The following is a 23,391-nucleotide window of genomic DNA, read 5'->3' as shown; positions in this document are numbered from 1 at the left end:
CTGTTTTGGAAATCTTTTCGCACTTTTGTCTATAAATTTACTATAATCTAATCATACGAATATCTCTTTGAATGTAATATATCTTAGCAACGAACCTTATTATTGTATATTGTATATATTGTTTACAGAAATGATTTTATTCTTGTTACTCCTTATAATCTTATACTGTTCTTCTGTCAGGGATCTGAAGAGATATCGCGCTCTGCTCCGCGACGCTCAAACAATGTTGGAGCAGAAAGAGAAAGAGGGTGGCGGCAAGGCGCAGATCAGACAATTGAAAAATCAGGTTTGTATTAGGCTTGACGTAACATTCATAGTACTAGACGCTCGATCACTTTGAACAGTACAGGTGGACTCGGCCAACAGAAACTCGGGCGGCATGCGCGCCCGTTTCCGCTTCGATGCAGACATGAGATTTGCCCTCGCGCGATCACTGTACGAGATTTTACTTCTCACCTATTTTGATAGTATTCGAACAAAATAACGTCAAAGAAAATGGACTTAACAGTCCTTGATTTAAAATCAAAAATTCAGTACCATTGATTTTAATTTCGCAACGTTTCTGCTTTGCGCTACAGCGCTAGCTTTAAATATTTGTACAAACTTGAGTTATTTATTAAAATCATCAGTAACTATCAGAGTCATCAGTAATCGTCAGTAACATTTATAATTTGTTTCTCAGCTGGAAGATCTGGAACTAGCGTTACGCGCGGCCAACAAAGCGCGCTCAGCCGCCGAGGCCGAGGCGTCCGAGGCGACGGCCGCGGCGGAGGAGGCAAGCCGCGCCAAGAGCGAGGCGGCCGAGCGCGCGCACGCCGCCTGCAGGGACGCGGCCGCGGCGCGCGCGCAGCTCGACGACGCTGAGGAGGAGGCTGCCGAGGTAACTAACGAACACCAACATTTAATATTTTTGTTTTAAATACATTGGCTCTAAAATTGTCTACACCGCGCACTCAGACATGCCATTCAATTCAATTCAATTGTCTTTATTGCGAATTTGGGTTAGTATACAGATCACGAAAACAAACGTGTATGTTTGCAGTTATTAAAGAAATACCGCGCAAGCACAAGCGCGCTGTGTGCGGCGCAGAACGAGGCGCGCGAGGCGGAGTGTCGCGCTGAGGCGGCCGCGGAAGAGGCGAGGCAGGCCAAAGAGCGTCTCGCGGAGCTCAGCGCTCGCCTCGCGCACGCCGAGGCGGGGCACTCGCACGAGCATCACGAAACGGAGCGACGACTAGAACTGCGCAATAAGGTATAACTTCCATAGCAATGAACATAGAACTACTACCTATCTATAACCACATTATAAAGAGAGACACAGTAGTCTGAGGAGTTGGGTCTCGTGGTAAATGGCGACCACGACTACCCTACATCATAGGGCCGTACGTAGGCCAGTGCGGGTCTCTCCTTCGCCCTGCTCTTGCTGCACGATTGCTCTGTCTAGACAAAAACCTCGATATGCAATATATAAAATACTCTTTGTGCTATAACTGTCTAGCTGTAATGAGGGAAAATTGGCAGCGGAATGCTGAATTCCAAACTCAGAAATTTTGAAATTTAATCTTTCATCTTAGTATTTTGATATAGTTTTTTTTTTTTTTTTCTTACATAAACAATATTTTGTTCGTAGGAATTAGAATCAAGCTTAGAACTGGAAGCGACGTCTCGCGCGCGGTTAGAAGGCCAGCTAGCGCGACTGCGCGACGCGCACGAGCAACTCGCCAGCGAGCTCGCCGCTGCCCGCGCCAAGGACCACCAGGCGGCCGAGGAAGTGCGCAAACTCACCAGGCAACTCAGGTAACTCAAATAGTCTTATCCGTCAACTTACGGCCGAAATTAATAATAATCAATCTTACCTATAATTTGTCGATCACTTCTATGGAGTGAAGGGGGGAAAAGTTGAAACAGTGTTCAACTATAAACAGTATATAATAATAGTTCCCCTCCAAAATAGCGCTAGAGTAATGAAATAGTAATGGGAAATGGTGTAGTATGAATATAGCAGTTAACGGATTGAAGTTTGCCAAGTTAGAAAATTTAATATTTTTAGTGAGTAGAGTAGTTAGTGACAGTCCAGTATACCATGGCTCAATAATTTACGTAGTCACTAGTTTATTTCTCTATTTTAAACTCTCTACTCTTTTTAAACCCACTGGCTACTGTAGCACCACCCTTATATAGCACATTTTAACGGACACTACACGAAAATCATGCTTCTTACCTCCTTACCACTTCATAGTTACTTTGCAACGTTATTTGTCTAAAAGTGAAGGGTAGATGTCCTTATATGTTGGACAATTGACTTTCCAGAGAGCTAAAAGAAGAGAACTCTTCGATAAACGCGAAGCTCAGTGAAGCCACGCGCGCCAAGAGCGCCGCGGAGTCAGCCGCATCCGCCGCAGCCGCCGAGGCCGCCGCGGCCAGGGACGAGGCGCGGCTGGCCGCGCGCCGCGCCACCGCCTTGCAGGAAGCCATCGCCGGCGACCTGTCCAGCCCGGGAGACTCTAGAGATACGGACAGGTATGTATATCCTCATTTCTTGCTTTCTATACCTGCATTTACTTATCATTTTTTTTTTTTTTTAAAAGAATATTAGCCATGTTAAATGACTAATATTCCCCTTTCCTCTCCAACTAAGCGTCAGGCTTGTGCTAGGAGTGGGTACGACAATAGTGCAACGGGCGGGGTTTGAACCGTCGACCTTTCGGTTTTCAGTCCACTCCTTTACCGGTTGAGCTATTGAGGCTCAATGACATGACACATTAGATGGACATTATCCTTATTGGCATCCTACTTATATAGGTATATGGCCAATCTTATTTGTTTATTTTATTTTTTACTAGCTGACGCCCGCGACTTCGTCGGCGTGGATTTAGGCTTTTCAAAATCCCTTAGGAACTTTTATTTTCCGGGATAAAAAGTAGCCTATGTGTTAATCCAGGGTATAATCTATCTCTATTCCGAATTTCAACCAAATCTGTTCAGTAGTTTTTGCGTGAAAGGGTAACAAAGATACATACACACAAACCTTTATACCTTTATAATATTAGTGTGATGTGAAGTGTGTTCCCACGATTTCGTCCGCATATACTACACAAATTTCGAACTGCTATTTTACTTAGGTTGAATTTTCAAAAATCCTTAGCGAATGTCTACATCATAATAATATCTGCATGCCAAGTTTAGCTCAGTCAGTCACTTTTTCCTTTTATATATTTAGGTAATATATTTTTGTGTGATTTTTGTGTACTTAATTGATTTTTGTTTTCTTTCAGTGAAAACGACAGTTACAGTTCAGACGAATCTATAGGAACATTTTTAGCGAATCACAAACTTAGCCCCTCTGCGCCGTCGCGGAATAGCATGCAGCTGGACTCGCAGAAGTAAGATTTCCCATGTACACGGTATATACGCCTATTGAGAAATATGTACTTTTATTCAAACAATTTTTTTTACAAATGCTTTCGAATCGTGAAATGAATCTATTTTTGTTTTATTAGCTTCTATATTGATTAAATTTTCTATCTTCAACAGATCGCACAGCCCAGAAGGGCGTCAGAGCCGCTCTAGCATCGGTTCAGGTTCAAAGCCGCTCACTCCAACGAAGGATTCGTTCGCATAACAGTCGGTGAGCGCGGGCGGACTGCTCGCCGGCGCGCTGCCGCTGCTCTGCACCGCGCTCTGCACTCGCCAGAGGGCGCCCTCCACGCATCTCGTTATAGAGTGAACCGCTGTGTCACAGGGTGCGATGACACGTCATCGAGAGAACCACTATGTAATAGTGTGTAATGGCACGTCGTCAAGTGAACCACTATGTCATAGGGTGTGGTGGCATGGCATCCAGTAAACCACTATGTCACAGGATGCAATGACACGTCATCGAGTGAACCCACCGTGTACTTGTGTGCATTAAAGTCTCATCAAGTGCAATGACATATCTTCGAAGCTAATGGCCGTGTCATTGAGCAGAATAATATTTCATCTGTCATAGAGTGCTATTGCACTCTTGCATGTGTCATCAAGTGCTATGAGCTAGGTTGTACCACTGTGTCATTGCATGCACCAAAATATATTCTAGTGCACCACTGTTTATCATTGTATACGCCAATGGTTCATGCACAGATGGGTCATAAATGCTTGTGGAATAGCTCGAAAGGCAATTCATTATTTGCTTAAGCTCTTAGGATTTATGCTTTCGGTGGCGAGTGACGTGCAAGTAAAAGTGCTAGATGGACAAGTTATTTGATGTGAATTTAAATAAATAAATTAGAAACTGACAAAATAATAATATGACGACTAATATTAATAAATGATTTTATTATTTTATTTATTGTTGACTTAACATAAATCATAAATCATTCTGTTGATCTTATATTGATAGGTATCATTGATAGTGTTATGGTAACACAAAGTATTATGGACTGTCGAGTTTTGAAAATCAAGACTGAACCCACTCAAGTGCCAATGATCAATTAAAACTGTCAATATAATATTAGCAGTACATACTATGATGTTACTTTTGTTTTGAAATGGTTAGAAATTTTGGCCCCAGCATAATCTAAACATTAATACATCTTTGAAGAATATAATCTATGGTAGATGTTTTGTCTAATGTAGAATGAATGCTTTAACAGTACTGAGTATTAAATAATTATTATAGACTAATGAATTATTATGAGAGTGATTTGTACACACACAAACTAAACTTTTCAATTTATACCCTCTTGATACTTCCATAGTAGTGGAAATTATACATAACAATGAAATATTGCATTTTGGTATAAAATTAAATCTTCCTAAGGCTTAGTATTAAAAAAGTATTGGCTCTAAATTTCCTGCTCAATATTTTGACATATTGTATACAAAATTGATTTTTGCGATGCTGTTTTATATATATTTTATCATAATTAGAAAATCGTTATTTTAATATGCTGAAAATGTAACATATGATATTGTGATCTTACATTGACTTCTGTATGTTTGCTAACAATGACTCAATAGTGTTTGCCAAGTCATGCCAAGTTTTTTTTTGAAAAATGTATGCATTCCAGAAAATAATATCTCATAGTTATTGTCTTGGCTTAGCATGTTTTTCTCGTGTTCATAAAGCCAGCAACACACTCATAACATGTCACGCGACTCTTAGTGTTTTCAATGAACATAAAATACTACTACCGCGGGTGTCGTTTTCTGATTTGACTTACCACACGTAGCGTGGCGTGTTCAAGTGTGCTTGGCGCTAAACACTGGCATATTACATGGCTTGACGTAATTTATTTATATTAGATTTTGTAGGGAATTAATTTCGAGAGTTAGGAGTAACCGTGCTGTGTTTCGACCAGCCAGTCAGTATTTAGATAAAATAAGGAAAGGACACACAGTATGTTAGGTTGATTGTTATTTAGTTAGTTAACTTGTAAATAACTAGATTGCATATACATTTTTATTATTTAATTTGTAATATTTGTGTGATCAGACTGTTATTCTATGATTTATTTGTTACAAATGAGTTGTTGCTTTATAGTAGAACAAACATATCCGTTAGGTAGATTTTTATCACTCCAAACAGTTTTTATTGTAATTTTAAGGTGGAATCATACTTTTGAAATGTGACACTGATCTCCCATTGTGTCGGGTGTTTGTAGAAAATTTGATGATTTGCCTTGACTCGCGTGTTATCAAGTAGTTTAGCGTTACAAAAGTATGCATCTACCCTTAATGCATTAGCGAATATATATTCGTAATTATATTAACATAATAATTTGAATATATATCTTAGTCACTTCTAAAATTTTAACCCTATTTATACCCTTTTAGATTTGTGTCTGTAACCGCAATTATAAAATTGTCTATAATATTCTGTGTAATGTATGATATATTATGTGATGAAATGTTACTGCATTCGATATCGGTTGTAAAATGAATTAAATATTTAATAAAGTAACTTAAACTTACTCGGATTTTTATTTCCGTTTCTTTCGCCCTGACCCAAAAGTCCTAAAACACATGCAATTTAGGTACCTACTTTAGGCTAATCCAAAATAAAGAACGTCAGACGGATCGAGAAACTTTACACTATACTTACTAATAAGGGTGTTGATAGTAGAGCATTAAACGAATCTACGCATCATAGGTAACTACTCCTAATCAAGGAATAATATTTTTCTCGTAATTCGTAACAAAGAGTTAATCACTACGTTAATTCGTAAATAGACAGAACCTGGGTGCCTGGTTTTCGAAGAACTGAGAATTACTAAATTATTTTTTTCGGTTCTTTGAAAATCTTTCATGGTCTTCTTTTCCTTTAGATTATTTCAAATTGTTTTTATAACTTTGACTGAACAAATAACAATAAAACTACTTAGACTAAATAGGAGCATTAAGTATTATAGAAAGCGTGAGGTCAGGCGCTTTAAAACGTAAGAAATGAACCCGTAACCCAGCGGATCCGAGCGTTAACTTACCGCTGAACCATCGTAGCTTTTCTCAGATTGTGAGTAATGAATTATAATCTGTGGCTAGTAATGCCAACTCTACTCCATTTGTCATAGATTATTTCAATAAATGCTGCCAGCCTAAAAGAATTTTAACAAATTAGGGTAATGTGTACTGCTATATTTACTTATGTAATGCCCGTTTAACAGTTTTATTAATTACCAACTAGCTTTTGCTCGCGATTTAGTCCATTTCTTCTTCTTCTTCGTCGTATCACTCTTGGCAGAGCGGTCGTGGTCATCACAAAGCAACGTCTTTGAGGGCAGATGTTTAAGGGAAGAGGCCTTTTTGATTATTTGATATTGGGTAATTTACTCATTTTACCATGGTAACCCTATTTACGCCCCTATCTTCTGTCAAAGTAGTCAAATAATTTCAAAGTTATTACTTATTAGCCACTTTTTAGCATTTAGACTTGTTTTAAACCAGTAAAAGCATATTTCCTGCTAAAAATAGTAAATCATTTAATTTTGAATAGTATTTGATCCAAGTTTATTAATCTGTGATTGTTCAAACACGGATTTCTATAGTTTTTTTGCAAGAAATGGGCGATAAATATTGGTATTGATTTTTCACAGGACACCGCAAAGTAAAATCCAGACTTAGGAAATTCATATATCTTGAAACAATTTTGAAGAAGCAAACAGCAAAATGACCGATTCAAAGTATTTCACGACTACAAAGAAAGGAGAAATATTCGAGCTGAAGTCTGAGCTCAATAGTGATAAAAAAGAAAAGAAGAAGGAGGCTGTTAAAAAGGTAAGTAAGGCTTTTGCTTATGTAGTTGTTAGTTGGTCTTGTAAGTAATCCAAATAATTTATCATTTGTTACCTGAGCTTCTGGTTAATGGATTGAAGATCACTCTGCGTCATACTTGCTTAGAAGATTCATATAAGCAGAATACTAGTGTTAAGATGAAGAAAATTTTCTTACAATTGAGCACTGTCAGCCAGTAAAACATTATTTCTGCAAAAAAGTCAACAAATAGGTAAAGCTCCAAAAAACTTTTGAAATCATTTACTGCCACATCCTGTTTTAGTGCTAAAATAGTTGACTAGCCTACTTTAAATGCTACCTACAGAAGTTTTAGGTGTGGTGTAAACTGATATTATGTAAATAATATATGAGTGGTATGAGATTGCTGGGTTTGACATATTTAAGCTGCACCCAAAGTTTTTGTGCTAAGATTCTAAAAGGATTACAGTACATTTATAACTAGATATAGGCACTTCCTCCTAAAAAGCATATTAAACTATTGAAGATTATGTAAATGATGAAATATTGTCTTGCAGCTCATTCAGCAATGTGCAGGATAAGCAAACACTGTTTTTTCTCAGCACCAACCACCATGAACCAGTAATAGATTCAGAGAAGACTCTTTCTATTTATATAGATTATAAATCAATAAATCAATTTCAGGTGATAGCCTCCATGACAGTAGGTAAAGATGTGTCTGCACTCTTCCCCGATGTTGTCAATTGTATGCAAACTGATAATTTGGAACTCAAGAAATTAGTCTATCTGTATCTGATGAACTATGCAAAATCTCAACCTGATATGGCCATAATGGCTGTTAACACATTTGTCAAGGTAAGGACTCTGTATTTTTGCTACAATATACTTTTAAGGCTTCAATCCTATAGCTGGATTTCTAGAGGTCTGAGTTCAGAGTTCTGCTTTTTACCACAGTATAAAAAACCTTACATTGATCCAACCCCTTTGATATATCTGGATGAGTACACTGGTTGTTAGTTACATCTGTACTAATATTATAATTGTGAAATTGTATCTGTCTGTCTGTCTGTTAGCTTTTGATGGCATGGCATAACTTTTCAATTTTTGACAGATATAAGCTACTTTGAGTCCCAGAAAATAAAAGAACTGCCATGGGATTTTAAAAACCTAAATCTATGTTTATGATTTTGAAAAACCTAAATCTATGTTTTCTACAGTACTCTGAACTCTGGTGGGTTTAATGACCAAAATTATTGCTAAGACACAAACTCATGTGTTTTTAATTTGGGTTCCTGCTTTTTTTAACCATATTGCATGCAGTGAAAAAGAATAGTATTATAAATGAACAGCATTTTGTAGGGTTTTACATTGACAGTGCTAATACAAATTGATTGTAAAAATTAATATTAATTGCAATACTTTTCTTTATGATGAAATAAAATATAAGAATTTGGATATAATATATCAAAATTAGTTTTAATATGTCATGCAAAAATATGTGATATTACAAAATAAGTTTGACAAAAAGATTTCATTTGAATTATAGAACCATAATATTATTTGCATAATAACAATTTTATTGTTTTACTAATTAATAGAGATTTTTATTGACAAGTTATAACCAAGATGTAGATTAGCTATCTCTGTGTGTGTGACTTGTCTTTTTTGTCGTTTTAATGTCTACTGTACCATATTATGATGGGTGGAAGGATCTACCAACATACCAGCTTGTTAAGGTAAACATAATGGTCCAAAAAACAAAATCAGCTCATCCTCTTGTAGATTTACACATCAAAAACTATAAAAAAAAAAATTAATCACATATATATTACAATAAAATCATTAGCAATTCTTACAATTTTGTGTTATCACTCAGTGTTTACAAAACAATTGTTTGAATGTTGGCTTTGCATGATGTCAACTAAGGGTCTATTATTTTAACACAGAAATGCAGTATCAGGGATATGGATGGGTTCATTGTGGTCTGTCAAATATATTATTCCAGAAGCTGGCGAACATGATGGTATAATTGCACGAAATCAAATTTTACAAGAGGTCCAAAAACTTAATAAAAACTTTCACAAATTACTGTAAGATTGTATTGTTTTAATTGAAATCACGAACTTTAGGCTCAATTTTAGCACAGTTTTAGGCTGTTTTGCTTAGTAATTAATTCAGTGTTCAAAATCATGAGCTTTGGTAATTTTGGGTCAATTTCAGTACAGTTTTGAACTGTTTTTGTTTGCATTAATTGCGTCAAAAACGTCTTAATTAAAGAAAAAAGTGATCAGAAGTGTAACTACATTGTTTCGTTCACTAGTGTTTGGTACATATTTGGTTTAGTATTTTACACAGCCCTGCCAGTTTCCTGAAACTATATTGTTCTGTGGGTTACACTATAAAGCTATGCCCTCACATAAACATGCAGTGTCAAAGATGTGGTTGCACCATGCTCCATTAGGAGCTCTAAATAATAGTGACATTTATTACAATTTATATGATTCTACATAAAAAATATTCACAGACCAGCGTTCAAGCTTTATTGCCGTTTTTATATCTTGATTGCAGACTTATATAATAATAATTAAACTTTTACAGACATAGATAGTATGAAATATTCAGCAAGTATATTATGACAGTGTTTGTGTGTGTGACATCACCAGCCTGTTAAATATCCCTGATACTGCATTGTTGTGTTGGGACCCTCCTTAAATCTATCATTTGCATGATCATCACTTTATATTGATCATATCACTGAGCATATTTTATGTGTAAATCTACATTTAAATAATCTGAAATATATAAAATTTTGGAAAATATATACAATTGTTATAATGATATATGTAACTGATAAATAATATAACCCATGCCTCATCAATAGAAGCACATTGGCTATTGTTTATCCCATATTTTTGTACTGTAGAACCTTGCTAATCTAATATGCAGTTTTAGATCATTACATCAAGTACATTGGTAATAGCTTTTGTAAAATTAAATTGCTTTAATCTTAGATTTCAAATGCATCACATTCATGTCATATTGAATCTATGTATAATAATAAAAAAGACATACTACTTCGATTTTTATTTAAAGCATTTTTAAGTATGTCATAATAATAGAAGTTTCAAAATCTAGAATTTTTCGAAGTTTAGACATAAGCATGCAAATTCGCCACATTTTTGAGCTATTGAATCTGATTAAAAAGTACCTACATAATATATAAAAATCCTTTATTTTTTAATCTAGCCTATTTGTACAATATACAGTTGAATGAACATTATATGGATATTTACATTTTTGTGCTAGAAAATGTCCAATAAACCAGTGTGGATAATTCTAAACTAAATTGACAGGTCAAAATCGAATGCTATTGTTTTCCATTGGGAGCATTGTGAAAGAGACAGCAATACAGATGTATTGCTATCCCTTTGCTAGCTAGACCTACCATTTTAGTTTAGGGATTGTGTGCAACTGAATCAGATTGATTTGCCCCTCTCTTAAGTGTCATTCTTTGTTTATTCTTTAAAAATTGTTCATCTTATACAATCTTTTACAGTATTTTGGATCAGAAATCTCAATTTCATCTAAGACTTCCGAATAAGATGAAATTATGAGATAGATAGATAGATCGTAGATTTACACACTATTATATTCATTATTTTAAAAGTTCTAAGACATTGACAGACTGACCAGACCAAATGAACAAAGTGTCACCTGCAATCTAATTTAGATTCAGAGATTTAGCCTCTTAGTTAACACTCAAGGCACTTTTGCATTTTCCTCATAGTAATAAACACTCAACCACTGTTTTTCTTTCATAATCATTTCTTCCCATACATCAGCATTTTAGAGTTCTGCAAATTGACTAGCAAGTTTCTACCGTATAACGCTTATAGTCAAATTGCTTCAGTAAGATTGATGTGTCGCTTCCTCATTTCAACTCTGACCGTTTAGAAATTTCCATTTACATAAACGAGTTGTGGCTGTTTCGTAATTTACTTCTGTCCGTAAAATGGACGCACAATATTTATTGTATAAACGTTGAAGACTTACATTCTAACCGTGAGTTTGCACTAAAAACATTAAACATGTGTATGTTTGACAGATTGTTGTATGTGCTGAATCTCATAACTTGTTTTGTTGAAGTTCCATTCAGCAAATTGAGTAAATTCTTTTTCAAGATTTAACTGAGATGTCAAACAAGTTCCTCGTCAACAAATTATATGACAATGCAAACACAGTTCGATTCACATTGGCAGCGAATAGAAGCTAATTCCTAAAATTTTACAGAGCATATTGACCTCTTTCTCCACATCGTAAAGTACCAATTTTTAGCGAGAGCAAAACTCCATTCCCGTGAATTTTTAATTTTGGGCAAGGAATTTGTTATTTTTGTGGTGGACATAGAGGTCAATATGCTACGTACAATTTTAGAAATTCCCTTCGATTTGCTAGATGATTCGCCCTAACAGAAAACAGAGATTTCAACATGTTTTTCTGTAATTAAATGTAAACTCACGGTAAGATTTGACTAAAATATTTGTTTATACTATACGGAAATTTCTAAACAGCCAGGGCATATTGTAACCCATAACCATAGTATTCCAATAAAGTTGAAACTCTTCAGGATTGCGAAGACTCGAACCCGTTGATTCGGGCGCTGGCCGTACGGACGATGGGATGCATCCGTGTGGACAAGATAACGGAGTATCTGTGCGAGCCGCTGCGCAAGTGCTTGAAGGACGAGGACCCGTATGTGAGGAAGACGGCCGCCGTGTGCGTCGCCAAGCTGTACGATATCTCGCCCAGTATGGTGGAAGACCAGGTCAGGAAGACAAACTGAATATAACTAATCCATACTTCCATACTCTATATATTATATTATACAAATACATATAATTTATAAGGAAAAGATAACTGACTAACTGATCTTTCAAAGCACAGCTCAAACTACTGGACGGGTTGTGCTGAAATTTGGGATGCAGATAGCTATTTGGTGTAGATATCCTAAGAAAGAATTAGGCTGACAAAGGATTTCTGAAAATTCAACCACTCTGAGGGTAAAATAAGCGTTTGTTTGTGTAGTCCTTGCGGACGAAGTCACGGGCTTAAGTTAGTTATTTTATAAATGCGAAAGTGTGTCTGTCTGTATATCTCTGTCTGCTAGTTTTTTAACATCCATTCAACCAATTTTGATGAGAGATACAAAGATAGCTGGAATCCCGGGGACGGTCTTAGGATACTTTATATCGTGGAAAAACAAAGTAATACATTCGGTAATGTCTAGCAAATAAGCAGCATTTTGGAATTTTAAATTATTTGCTTACCATGTTAACCATGAAATAATTTTTCAGGGGTTCTTAGATCAATTAAAGGATCTACTGAGCGACTCCAATCCAATGGTCGTAGCTAATGCCGTTGCGGCGCTCTCTGAAATCAATGAAGCCAGTGTTTCGGGGCATCCACTTGTTGGTAAGTATCTTGATCTTGCTCGTTCTCGCATGGGTAATACTTATCCTACAGGAATTAAGGGGCATATTAACGAAAATTTAAACTAGGGATTCAGTACATAATTCTAAGTCCTTCAAGGTTGGAACTTTTTATTGCTCTTTTAGGTTGAAATCTATAGAGCGCACTTTGAATTTGCTTAGACTTAAGTTTCAGTTAAAACGAGACAGATTTATGCCAGCGGTATAACGCTGTCTCGTTTTAACAGTGTCTCAACTCCCGCGAGGCGCACTCCAACCCCAACGCGACAGAATTACCCAATGTTATTTGTTAAACATGTCTAATATTTTCCTTTACCCTCCAACCAAGCGCAGTGTGCTAAAATTAGGTGCAACAATAGCGCAACGAATGTGGTTTGAAACGTAGATATCAGTCCGTCCCTTGACTTGCGCTATAGGCAAGCGCTTGACCACACACACCTGATGGAAAGTGATGATGTGGTCTAAGATGGGACGCGTTTACCTAGAAGGTGCCTATTCACTCTTGTTTTAAAGATACCCGGATTGTAATAAATTGTGTGCAGAAATGAACGCCCCCACGATCAACAAGCTCCTGACAGCGCTGAATGAGTGCACGGAGTGGGGACAGGTGTTCATCCTGGACGCGCTGTCCAACTACTCGCCGCGCGACTCCCGCGAGGCGCACTCCATCTGCGAGAGGATCACGCCCAGGCTCGCGCACGCTAACGCCGCTGTTGTGTTGTCCGCTGTCAAGGTACCACAGAATCACACTTCCCACTAATGTTATAAAGGCGAAAGTTTGTATGTGTGTATGTTTGTTACTCGTTCACATAAAAACTACTGGATAGATTTGTCTAAAAGTAGAGATCGGTACCTTGGATTAACACAGGCTACTTTTATCCCGGAAAATTAAACAGTTCCTATGGGATTTTTAAAAACTTATATCCAATTGAACAAAGTCGCGGGCGTCAGGTAGAAAGTCTCCTAGTCCTCTTTTAAAACACTCCAAGTCATACATTGTCTTCACGATACAAGTTACCTTGTGTCTAGATCACTAGCAAACGATTTAAAAATTTAAAACTTAATTTTTGGAGTTCTGTACCCCAATGGTGCCAATGGTTTTATAATCTTAGTGTGGACAATGAATTTAAAAGTATCAATTGAGTAAATATTGTGGTAGAGCTTGAATATCGTATAGCTATTCCTTGCTCCAAATCATTCCCTTAATAAATTCCCACATTTCAGGTGCTCATGAAACTAATGGAGATGTTATCGGATGAGACGGAACTAGTAAGTACGCTGTCCCGCAAGCTAGCTCCGCCCCTCGTCACCTTGTTGAGCGCCGAACCAGAGGTGCAGTACGTGGCCTTGAGGAACATCAACCTTGTGGTTCAGAAGAGACCCGACATTTTGAAACATGAAATGAAGGTAAGATATAGCAGGTTTATTTATTCATGTATTCTTTATTTTGCATTTTACATCTAGGTACATTACACATGAGACCCACTAAGGGTATGGCAAAAAATATAGGTACATTAGAAAATTGTTACAATATAATTCACATAGGTAGGTAGCTAAAAATTTACAACATTCATAAATTAAATAAAAATAAAAATATTAAAATTTACATTAGTAGGTAGATAGCTAAAATTTATTTTGACTTTGACTTTGACTTAATGGGTAACTTTTTTTGTAATCAAAATTTGTGCAAATCATAAATCATTCTAGGTCAACGGCAAATAGGTACTCCACTGTTATCCAAAGCTTGATATTTATTTATCACCTGAAACGAACTAATAGCTCGTTCACACAGGCTGCGTAAGCGTAGACGTATTGCGTACCATTGCATTGTAATATATGGAACTGTATGAAGCATGGCACACCGCTTGCGTCAAGCGTGGACGTATGCGTAACCTGGTGTGTTAGGGGTTTACGGGCGTCACTACTCACGTGTCAAGTGTATGCAATTGGTGAGAATCGGCCTTAAATGTATTTAAAACGAAACATTTTTTGATACCAAGAACTCATAATTGCAAGAGATTTTAATTCAACCGTGGTAATTGCTCCGCAGGTGTTCTTCGTGAAATACAACGACCCGATCTACGTGAAGCTGGAGAAGCTGGACATCATGATCCGCCTCGCGTCGCAGGCCAACATCGCGCAAGTGCTGGGCGAGCTGAAGGAGTACGCGACGGAAGTCGACGTGGACTTTGTCAGGAAAGCCGTCCGAGCTATTGGCAGATGCGCCATCAAGGTATGGGAAAAGTTCTGAATACAAGTTTTGCTCTAATACAAAATACCCAAGGAATTAAAAGATTTTTTAAGAAGATAATATATGTTTTCTTTATAATGAAGACCTCACTAAAAAGGGATTTTCTGAAATTGTACTTGAATAAAACTGAGTTGAGTCAGCTGGTATGTGATACCGATTAATTCAACCATACTACACAAAACACAAATTACTATTACAACACTAAATTGACAGAACTACACACGCTGTGTTTCTCTGAGGTAAATTATTTTGACGACTCAAAAGCACTTGTAGAAGTTTACTTGAATAAAAATATATTCTGTTCTATTCTACTCTGTAACTGAAAAGTCTATTTTTGTTCAGGTTGAACCGTCCGCCGAGCGCTGCGTGTCGACTCTGCTGGAGTTGATTCAAACCAAAGTGAACTACGTAGTGCAAGAAGCCATCGTGGTCATTAAGGACATCTTCCGCAAGTACCCCAACAAGTATGAGAGCATCATCAGCACACTCTGTGAGAACCTGGACACTTTGGATGAACCAGAGGCCAGAGCATCTATGGTGAGTTATATCGTGTTTGAAATAGCTATTATGTTGGGTTAATTTTTGCTTTAGGCATACTCTCTGTTCTGATGTAAAATTAAAACCGGGTGATTTTGATTAAAGTTGGAGCAATTTTCAAGTCTGATGATATTTTATTGAACAGTTGACTATTATTTGCACAATAGTTTCGTCACAAGTTGGTTTTATTTAATACACCCACATATAAATTTATAACCGAGTTAAATTGTTTGGTTCAGTGGAAATTTCCCCAAAAATCACCGCTTTGAAGTTTTATGCCGAAAATTTTAGTCCTGAAACTATTGTGTATTGTTTCAGGTATGGATCGTGGGCGAGTATGCAGAGCGCATCGATAACGCCGATGAACTGCTTGACTCGTTCCTGGAGGGTTTCCATGATGAAAATGCTCAGGTATGTTATTGTTTTAATACAATATTTACTTAACTAAGAGGTATAAGATTATAATATTAATAATATTATACTTAAGGTATAAGATAAAGTTTATAGACTTTAATTGAAAAGTTGATTGAATTTATTTTGTAATAATGTTGACTGCTTGTCGATTGCGTAAAAGCATCAATCATTGCTAAAATATCAATTGTTGTTATCGACGGCGATAATGCGAAGCCAATAATAGTCAGAGAGTTGACCAATCAGTAACTCGATTGCAGTAAAATGACCGCTACAATGTCACGATCGCAATCACCTCTGATTTGTTGTCGCTCGCTCACTATTGGCTACAATGCGTCGTTGCATCACAAATACCATGAATTTAACTAATCACAACGATTGCAATTGTATTAATGATCGATGGAGGTATTCCGCAATCGACCAATTGGGGTGATTGCGATTGTCAGACTGTAGCTGTGATTTTACCAAATTCAACCCTCTGTATTTCTTTTAGCGAATTGCAAATGAATCGGTTAAGTATTTTTCTTTTGTAGGTACAATTGCAATTGCTGACGGCAGTAGTGAAGCTGTTCCTGAAAAGGCCGGCCGATACACAGGGACTAGTACAGCATGTACTGAGTCTTGCGACACAGGACTCCGATAACCCGGACTTACGGTATATATGTTGTTTTAATTAATACTAGAATATTTTTAGTGTGAAAAAAGTGTTCACGAAAAATAGTTAAACTAATTATTATTTAATTACAAGTGTAAATTAAAAATTCTCAACACCCCCGACCAGTGAAGGTTACAGTAACTAGAAAAGAGCTGATAACTTTCAAACGGCTGAACCGATTTTCTTGGACTATTCCGCGCCTACGATCCACGAGTTTTCCAAAACATCGTTTTCAAATAAATAATTATGTATATCTAGGCAACATCCATCTTGACAGCTTGACATTTGTCAATTGACACTTGAATATTATGAACCTAAGGGTTATCTAATCTTCTTTTCTACAAGAAAACTAGAAAAGAGCTGATAACTTTTAAACGGCTGAACCAATTTTTTTGGATTATAGCTAAGAACACTCTCGATCAAGCCACCTTTCAAACAAAAAAACTAAATTAAAATCGGTTCATTCGTTTAGGCGCTACGATGCCACAGACAGATACACAGATACACAGATACACACGTCAAACTTATAACATCCCTCTTTTTGGATCGGGGGTTAAAAATCAATTTGAAATTAGTTTGATTTAATGCTGCAAATTATCTCTAACAGTGACCGCGGCTTCATCTACTGGCGCTTACTGTCCACGGATCCAGCGGCCGCCAAGGAAGTGGTGTTGGCGGACAAACCCCTCATCTCTGAGGAGACAGACCTCCTGGAGCCAACCTTGTTGGATGAACTAATCTGCCACATCAGTTCCTTGGCCTCTGTGTACCACAAACCACCTACTGCTTTTGTTGAAGGTAAATCTAGCAGCGATTTCTTACTGTATAAAATTCTTTCTCTCATGGACGTGGATTTTACGAATTATGGAAGATCCTCTATTTAATAGTTCCTCAGAAACAATTTATTTTTGATATAGTCATTCTAATTAGTGGAGCAGTCTTCCCTTGCCTTGAGATTCCTATGTCTAGATGGCTTAGTCGCATTTCTAGCATAGGTAGGTAATAACTAGAGATGTACCTAGTACAAATTGTACCTGAGTAACTAAGTACCGAATTTACTCGGTTTTATTTGCGCTAAACCGACTACTCGTCTCAAGATTACGTAGATTAGAGGCGCGAAACAAACTTATACATGATGATGTTGATGATGATGATCATGGTGGCCGATTTGCCGCTGAAAATTTACTAACACAAGACCAAAACCCATTTATGTGGTTGGCGAAACTTAATACACAAGGCTGTCCACATTTGGAATACTTGACAAGAATATTTTTATGTGCACCTGCAACTTTGCAAATACTTTTTACAGTGATTGAAGGCCGTTAGCTTTGTATGATGTATATTTCTATCTGTATTTGACTTAACTGGATCTCGGCATTTGAACAGAGTTATTCGCCCGAGTACGAGTACTTTAAAAATTGCCGAGTACCGAGTAATAACATACTATCCGTACTCTGTGATAATAGGCATTGAATAACCTGCAGGTCGCGGCGCCGGGGTGCGCAAGTCGCTGCCGGCGCGCGGCGCCGCGGCGGACGAGCCGCAGCAGCAGCAGCCCACCGTCATCCCCAACCAGGTGACACAGCTATTTCCATCATGAGCCCATCGCTCGCTTACTACTGAACATTTACTTCCTCGTTTCTAAACCGAACCGCTATGATATGGAACACCCTTCTGGCATCAGTTTTCCCTTCCACTTTTAATATGGCTACCTTCAAGTCAAGAGTGAAAAGGCAACTTCTAGGCAAACGGGATCCATCTTAGGCTGCATCATCACTTGCTAGCAGGTCTGATTGCAGCCAAGCGTTAGTCTGTAAATTAAAAAAAAAAACACGGTTCTCCTCTCAGAATGAGAAGCGTTGTCCACCATGCTTGGCGGATTGGCAGACTGAACACACCTTAAAGAACACTACGGAGAACTCTCAGGCATAAAGGTTTCCTCACAATGCCTTAATCTTAATTCTTAAAAGCGATATTAGCCGTTAAAGCAAGTGATATTTAATAACTTAAAAAGCATTCCTCGTAATGTGCCCAAAGAATTTGAGGATTTGGAGTGTACATTCTGTTTTATCGTGTTAAAATTGCAATTGCCCCCTAACCCAAAGTATAATATTCACAGAGCACCACTTAGACATTTGACTGTTGTGTTTAGGACTCTCTGATCGGCGATCTTCTGTCTATGGACATCGGCGGGCCGCCCGCGCCTGCCGCGCCCGCCTCCAATCTCGACTTACTAGCGGGAGGACTCGACGTACTGGTAAGTTACTACTACTCTATGATTTCTAGTTTGTTCCACTACTCCCTAAATTCTATTTTCTATAATCTTTTTTTTTAAAGAAAAGTTATTAGTCATGTTTGATGCTGTGGTGTCCCACAGCTGGGCGGCGGGCCGGAGCCGGCGGTGGGCGGCAGCGCGACGGGGCTGCTGGGTGACATCTTCGGCGCCGCGCCGCCGCCGTCCTACGTGCCGCCCAAGCAGTGCTGGCTGCCCGCGGACAAGGGAAAAGGTTAGGAGGATATTTGAATATAATGTTTTCATTATGAGAGTTTTTTTTTTTGATTTACAGACTAGTGCTTGGCTGCAATCAGACCTGCTAGCAAGTGATGATGTAGCCTAAGATGGAGCGCGCTTGCCTAGAAGTTGCCTGTTCACTCTTGACTTGAAGGTATCCATATCAAAAGTGGAAGGGAAAGGGAGTGTTTCAACTATCATGTCAAAATTAGAATCGTACTTATTTTGATTGATATTTGGCGGCCTTCCTGGCGCCACTGCGCCATTGACCACTGAAGTCCCGGGATCGATTCTCGGCAGGGGTTTGGAATTTTATAATTTCTATCTCGTTCGGTTTGGTAGGAGGCTTCGGCCGTGGCTAGTTACCACCCTATCGGCAAAGCCATGCCTCCAAGTGATTTAGCGTTCGATTCGATGCTGTGTAGAAACCAAAGTATGAGTTTAATGAAAACTGCTAACCCCTTCCAAGTTAGCTTGTTTTCATCTTAGACTGCATCAACACCACCAGGTGAGATTGTAGTCAAGGGCTAACTTGTATCTGAATAAAAATAAAATAAAAGTCCTACGTAGTTTGTACCCAAATTCAACTTATAATTTGTTTGTATAGGCTTGGAGATCTGGGGAACATTCACGAGACAGAACGGTCAACTACGCATGGACATGACGTTCTCCAACAAAGCCATGCAGGCCATGAGCGGCTTCGCTATACAACTCAACAAGAACAGGTGACTCTTTTATCTTTTTTATTTTATTTATTTACACCAACAACTTCCATACAATTATGACAATAAAAAGTGCAAATTCATTGCAGTATGGTTATCCATTACAGGTGCACTTATGAATGAAAATAATCTAACATGCTCTAACCTAAAGTAATACATTTATATTTTTGAAACAATTGAAAGTACTACATTTACTATTAAACTAAAACCATATCAATCTTATATGTAAAGTAAAATATTCTTTATTGTACACCAACAATACATAGTAACATATAAATAACATTATAGATTTATGTACAAAAGGCGGCCTTATCGCTAAAATAGCGATCTCTTCCAGGCAACCTTAGGGTGAGGAAATAATAAAAATTAAAGAAAGTGGAAGGGGTGTACTAATAAAATAAAGTAAATAAACATAATGTATATGTATAAAATAATTAAGAAAATAATAATAATACTACAGTAAATAAGAATGTATATAATTTAAAAGAATAAAGATTCCGTCAAACATGAACAAATAATTAGTATTTTCAATTTTCAAAGTTAAATAACTATATCAAGTGGGGTATCATACTTGTTTGATTTTTATTTATTTTTATGCACAATATTTTTGATTTATTGAAAATTTCGGAGAAAACACCAAGTATATTCACTACTCGTATATTATTTATAGTTATATATAAATTAGTTGTACTGGTTTCCCGCAATACGACGAGGTTTTTCATATTTCTGGTCAGGCTAACATAAAATGTACGACTTGCAGTTTCGGCGTGTACCCGGCGGGCGCGCTGGCGGTGGGCGCGCTGGCGGCGGGCGCGCGCGCCGACGCGCCGCTGCCTCTCGCCGTGGGGGGGCCCGTGCAGCGCATGGACCCGCTCAACAACCTGCAGGTAACCGCCGTCTGTCACCGTCACACACACAGTCGATTACAGTCTAACTATAGATAGATAGAAGTCTTGATTGCACACAAAGCAAGAAAAAATCTAGACAAATCAAAATTTTTTCAAATTCAAAAAACAAAACAAAACAAAACAAAGCAAAAAACAAAACAAAACTTTCTTCTTTATAATATTAGTGTGATAACAATTGTATGCAAAGGCGACCTTATTACTAAGAGCAATCTCCACCAGGCAATGCGTACGCGCAATAGATAGGATAATCTTATTTAGTAGTAAAATATATACCTAAATGAATAATTAATTAACTATATTAATAAACCATCCATTAGTATCCATCCAGTAGTTTGAGCTGGGCGTTGATAGATCAGTCAGTCAGTCGGTCAGCTTTTCTTTTCGAAAAGATTTATGTGAGTGAGCCCTTTGTTTATTCGTCCATGACTTCGACGTTGTTGTGTTTCGACTCTCGAATGCTACCAACATCGGTTAAGAAGTAAAATCTCATAGTAATCACACAGTAACGATAACAACCGGCTACCGTACCGCATCAGTTTACTTTTAACCATAAACAATTTTTGTTTACAGGTGGCCGTAAAGAACAACATAGACGTATTCTACTTCGCGTGCCTCATGCCCGCACACATCCTGTTCACTGAAGACGGTCAGCTCGACAAGCGGGTCTTCCTCACCACGTGGAAGGAAATCCCCGCCGCCAACGAGGTCCAGCACACCATACAGAACGTCATCGGCACCGCAGACTCCATCGCGCAGAAGATGACCTTGAACAACATATTCACCATCGCGAAGCGGAACGTCGAAGGACAAGACATGCTATACCAATCTTTAAAGCTTACCAACAATATATGGGTCCTTTTGGAGTTGAAGCTGCAACCCGGCAACCCAGAAGCGACCTTGAGTCTGAAGTCACGCACCGTAGAGGTCGCCAGTTGTATATTCCAAGCGTACGAGGCGATCATCAAGTCGTAATCTCCACTTAGTTTCTATACATCGAGTATGTAGCCTAGACTAGACTTGGTAGCCTAGATTTCTTAACTGTCCTTTTTTACTCAATGAAATTATTTAAATAAATAAATAAAATGATCACTGTACAAAAATTTCTGTGCATTAACTAACTAACTAAAGATTCTTGTAAAGTCAAAATAAATCGGTAAAAATTTCACCTTCGCTCACCAAGTTTGTCGGCTTTATATCGATAATTGCAGTTTAATCGCTCTTACTATTGTCTAAAAATAGTTTAAGGGTCCACTGCAAATTAGATTGTATCCTTCTCTAGGCTGTGGCTCGATGTTTTTATTTGTATATGTTGGTCTAAGATCATGTTATAGAGTATTCTTATATAAGTTATTATGAAAGACTATAATTATGAGTTATGACTGTAAATTCCGCAAGCCGTATGAATGTTTATTTAGATGAATTGTATCGTGTAAACCCGCGGTTTTATTTCATCACTCGTTAAATTAATTAACATTCACTATTATAGAATTAAAATTATTTTAAATAAATTTATGTTAATCATTCAGGACTTGTTTTATTACATTACTATCTGATGCCCGCGACTTCGTACGCGTGGATTAGCTCTAGTATCGACTATTCTCACAAATTAGTCGATACTAGAGCTAATTTCTTAAACTGGACCCTTTCGAGTAAAGATGATAGATATATATATATATATATATATATGTCATCCTCACATAGACCTGTGAGGATGACACTGCCATTGTCGCAATTAAAATACCATAAGCCTACGTTGTCGTATTAGTTTACAAATTGCGAAAAACCAAGTTAAATTTGAGCTTCGCGGGCAGGCCCGTCTCATACCCCATAACAGTGAGATTGCAAAAGCGTGTCGTGTAGCCTGTTCAAATTCCCAGAATTGCATAGAGCTATACAAATACCTGAAACAGGTCCGGATTGACAGACTAGGTTCAAAAAGTTCACTTTGCCTATCATAAGCAATTCTCAATCATAAGCTGATCTATTTCTAGGCTGCACCTCCACGAGTGAGCGTATCGCAATGATTCTGCACTAGCATCGTCAGGTTATCTCCACTAGACTACGATTATTCCGCTATCGTATCGCGCGATCACGCAAGGTTTGACCGCACGACTCGTAATTTCTTGAAAAAAGCTCAGCTCGATGACGTCGTTACCAGTAGGTAGGTCATAATAAGTCTCGTCTCGCGGAGGTCTTATTGCGAGGATTCGACCAATACGTATCTCAATCGCTGGACTGTGCCATAATCTTGGACTGTGCCGTTTGATTAGAAGCACGTAGAAAACCCAAAATGACAAAATATGACGTAGGCAGAATGCCAAAGCATCAATGCCATATGCATGGACGTATTATTATACTACTATCTATGACTACTATCTATCGATGGCCATATGCGTGAAATGCCTAATCGCCCTTAAACAAAACTACTGAATTTATTCATTCTTACATAGACATCTAAATAAAATTATAAATACATTCAAGAGTATGGAGTTACAGTACAGGTCCTAATTTTTGGGTTTAGTATTTGTAAACATTTCAATTTTGCGTTTGCGATTGCATGTTTGGCATTTTGCATAAGTACCTAATCTTTCATTATGGCCAAACGTCACAATTTGAATAATTGGCATTTTGCGTTTTTGTTGTGGCACCAACCAAGCAAATTGAAGCAGGTGGTTT

At 37.7% G+C, this 23,391-nt stretch overlaps 2 protein-coding genes and 1 long non-coding RNA gene across 10 annotated transcripts in view; 2 read left to right on the top strand and 1 right to left on the bottom strand.

Moving 5' to 3' along the window:
• Window positions 1–5,954, top strand: part of LOC123871009 (unconventional myosin-XVIIIa) — a 208,656-nt gene extending 202,702 nt beyond the window's left edge. For all 7 annotated transcript variants that reach the window (XM_045914527.1, XM_045914526.1, XM_045914529.1 and 4 more), the window contains 7 exons: window positions 181–286; window positions 683–880; window positions 1,043–1,252; window positions 1,631–1,797; window positions 2,311–2,520; window positions 3,276–3,383; window positions 3,535–5,954. In XM_045914527.1, the coding sequence (XP_045770483.1) occupies window positions 181–286; window positions 683–880; window positions 1,043–1,252; window positions 1,631–1,797; window positions 2,311–2,520; window positions 3,276–3,383; window positions 3,535–3,622 (1,087 nt within the window). In that variant the 3' untranslated portion in view covers window positions 3,623–5,954. The remainder of the gene's footprint in view (window positions 1–180; window positions 287–682; window positions 881–1,042; window positions 1,253–1,630; window positions 1,798–2,310; window positions 2,521–3,275; window positions 3,384–3,534) is intronic.
• Window positions 2,735–16,309, bottom strand: LOC123871024. Its single transcript, XR_006797194.1, has 3 exons — window positions 16,169–16,309; window positions 12,461–12,463; window positions 2,735–2,745 (listed from the first exon to the last, which is right to left on the bottom strand). It is a non-coding gene; the product is annotated as an uncharacterized LOC123871024 (long non-coding RNA).
• LOC123871011 (AP-1 complex subunit beta-1) lies at window positions 6,838–22,238 on the top strand. 2 transcript variants are annotated; one of them, XM_045914534.1, is made up of 19 exons: window positions 6,838–6,950; window positions 7,074–7,254; window positions 7,915–8,085; window positions 8,940–8,966; window positions 11,858–12,055; window positions 12,585–12,702; window positions 13,262–13,452; window positions 13,944–14,126; window positions 14,770–14,952; window positions 15,313–15,507; window positions 15,826–15,918; window positions 16,452–16,573; window positions 17,181–17,371; window positions 18,058–18,149; window positions 18,726–18,830; window positions 18,951–19,080; window positions 19,693–19,810; window positions 20,568–20,694; window positions 21,286–22,238. In XM_045914534.1, the coding sequence occupies exons 2-19, from the start codon at window positions 7,147–7,149 to the stop codon at window positions 21,685–21,687; spliced, it is 2,754 nt and encodes a 917-aa protein (XP_045770490.1). In that variant the 5' UTR covers window positions 6,838–6,950; window positions 7,074–7,146; the 3' UTR covers window positions 21,688–22,238. The 2 variants fall into 2 exon arrangements, with proteins under 2 accessions (XP_045770490.1, XP_045770491.1); XM_045914535.1 differs by lacking the exon at window positions 8,940–8,966 and having other exon boundaries at window positions 6,838–7,254.
• Window positions 22,239–23,391: the final 1,153 nt, after the last annotated feature.

Source organism: Maniola jurtina, chromosome 13, assembly GCF_905333055.1.
Source record: "Maniola jurtina chromosome 13, ilManJurt1.1, whole genome shotgun sequence".
Lineage (NCBI taxonomy): Eukaryota > Metazoa > Arthropoda > Insecta > Lepidoptera > Nymphalidae > Maniola > Maniola jurtina.
The sequence above is the reverse complement of the archived record's forward strand: the minus strand, read 5'-3'. Positions and strand labels throughout refer to the sequence as shown.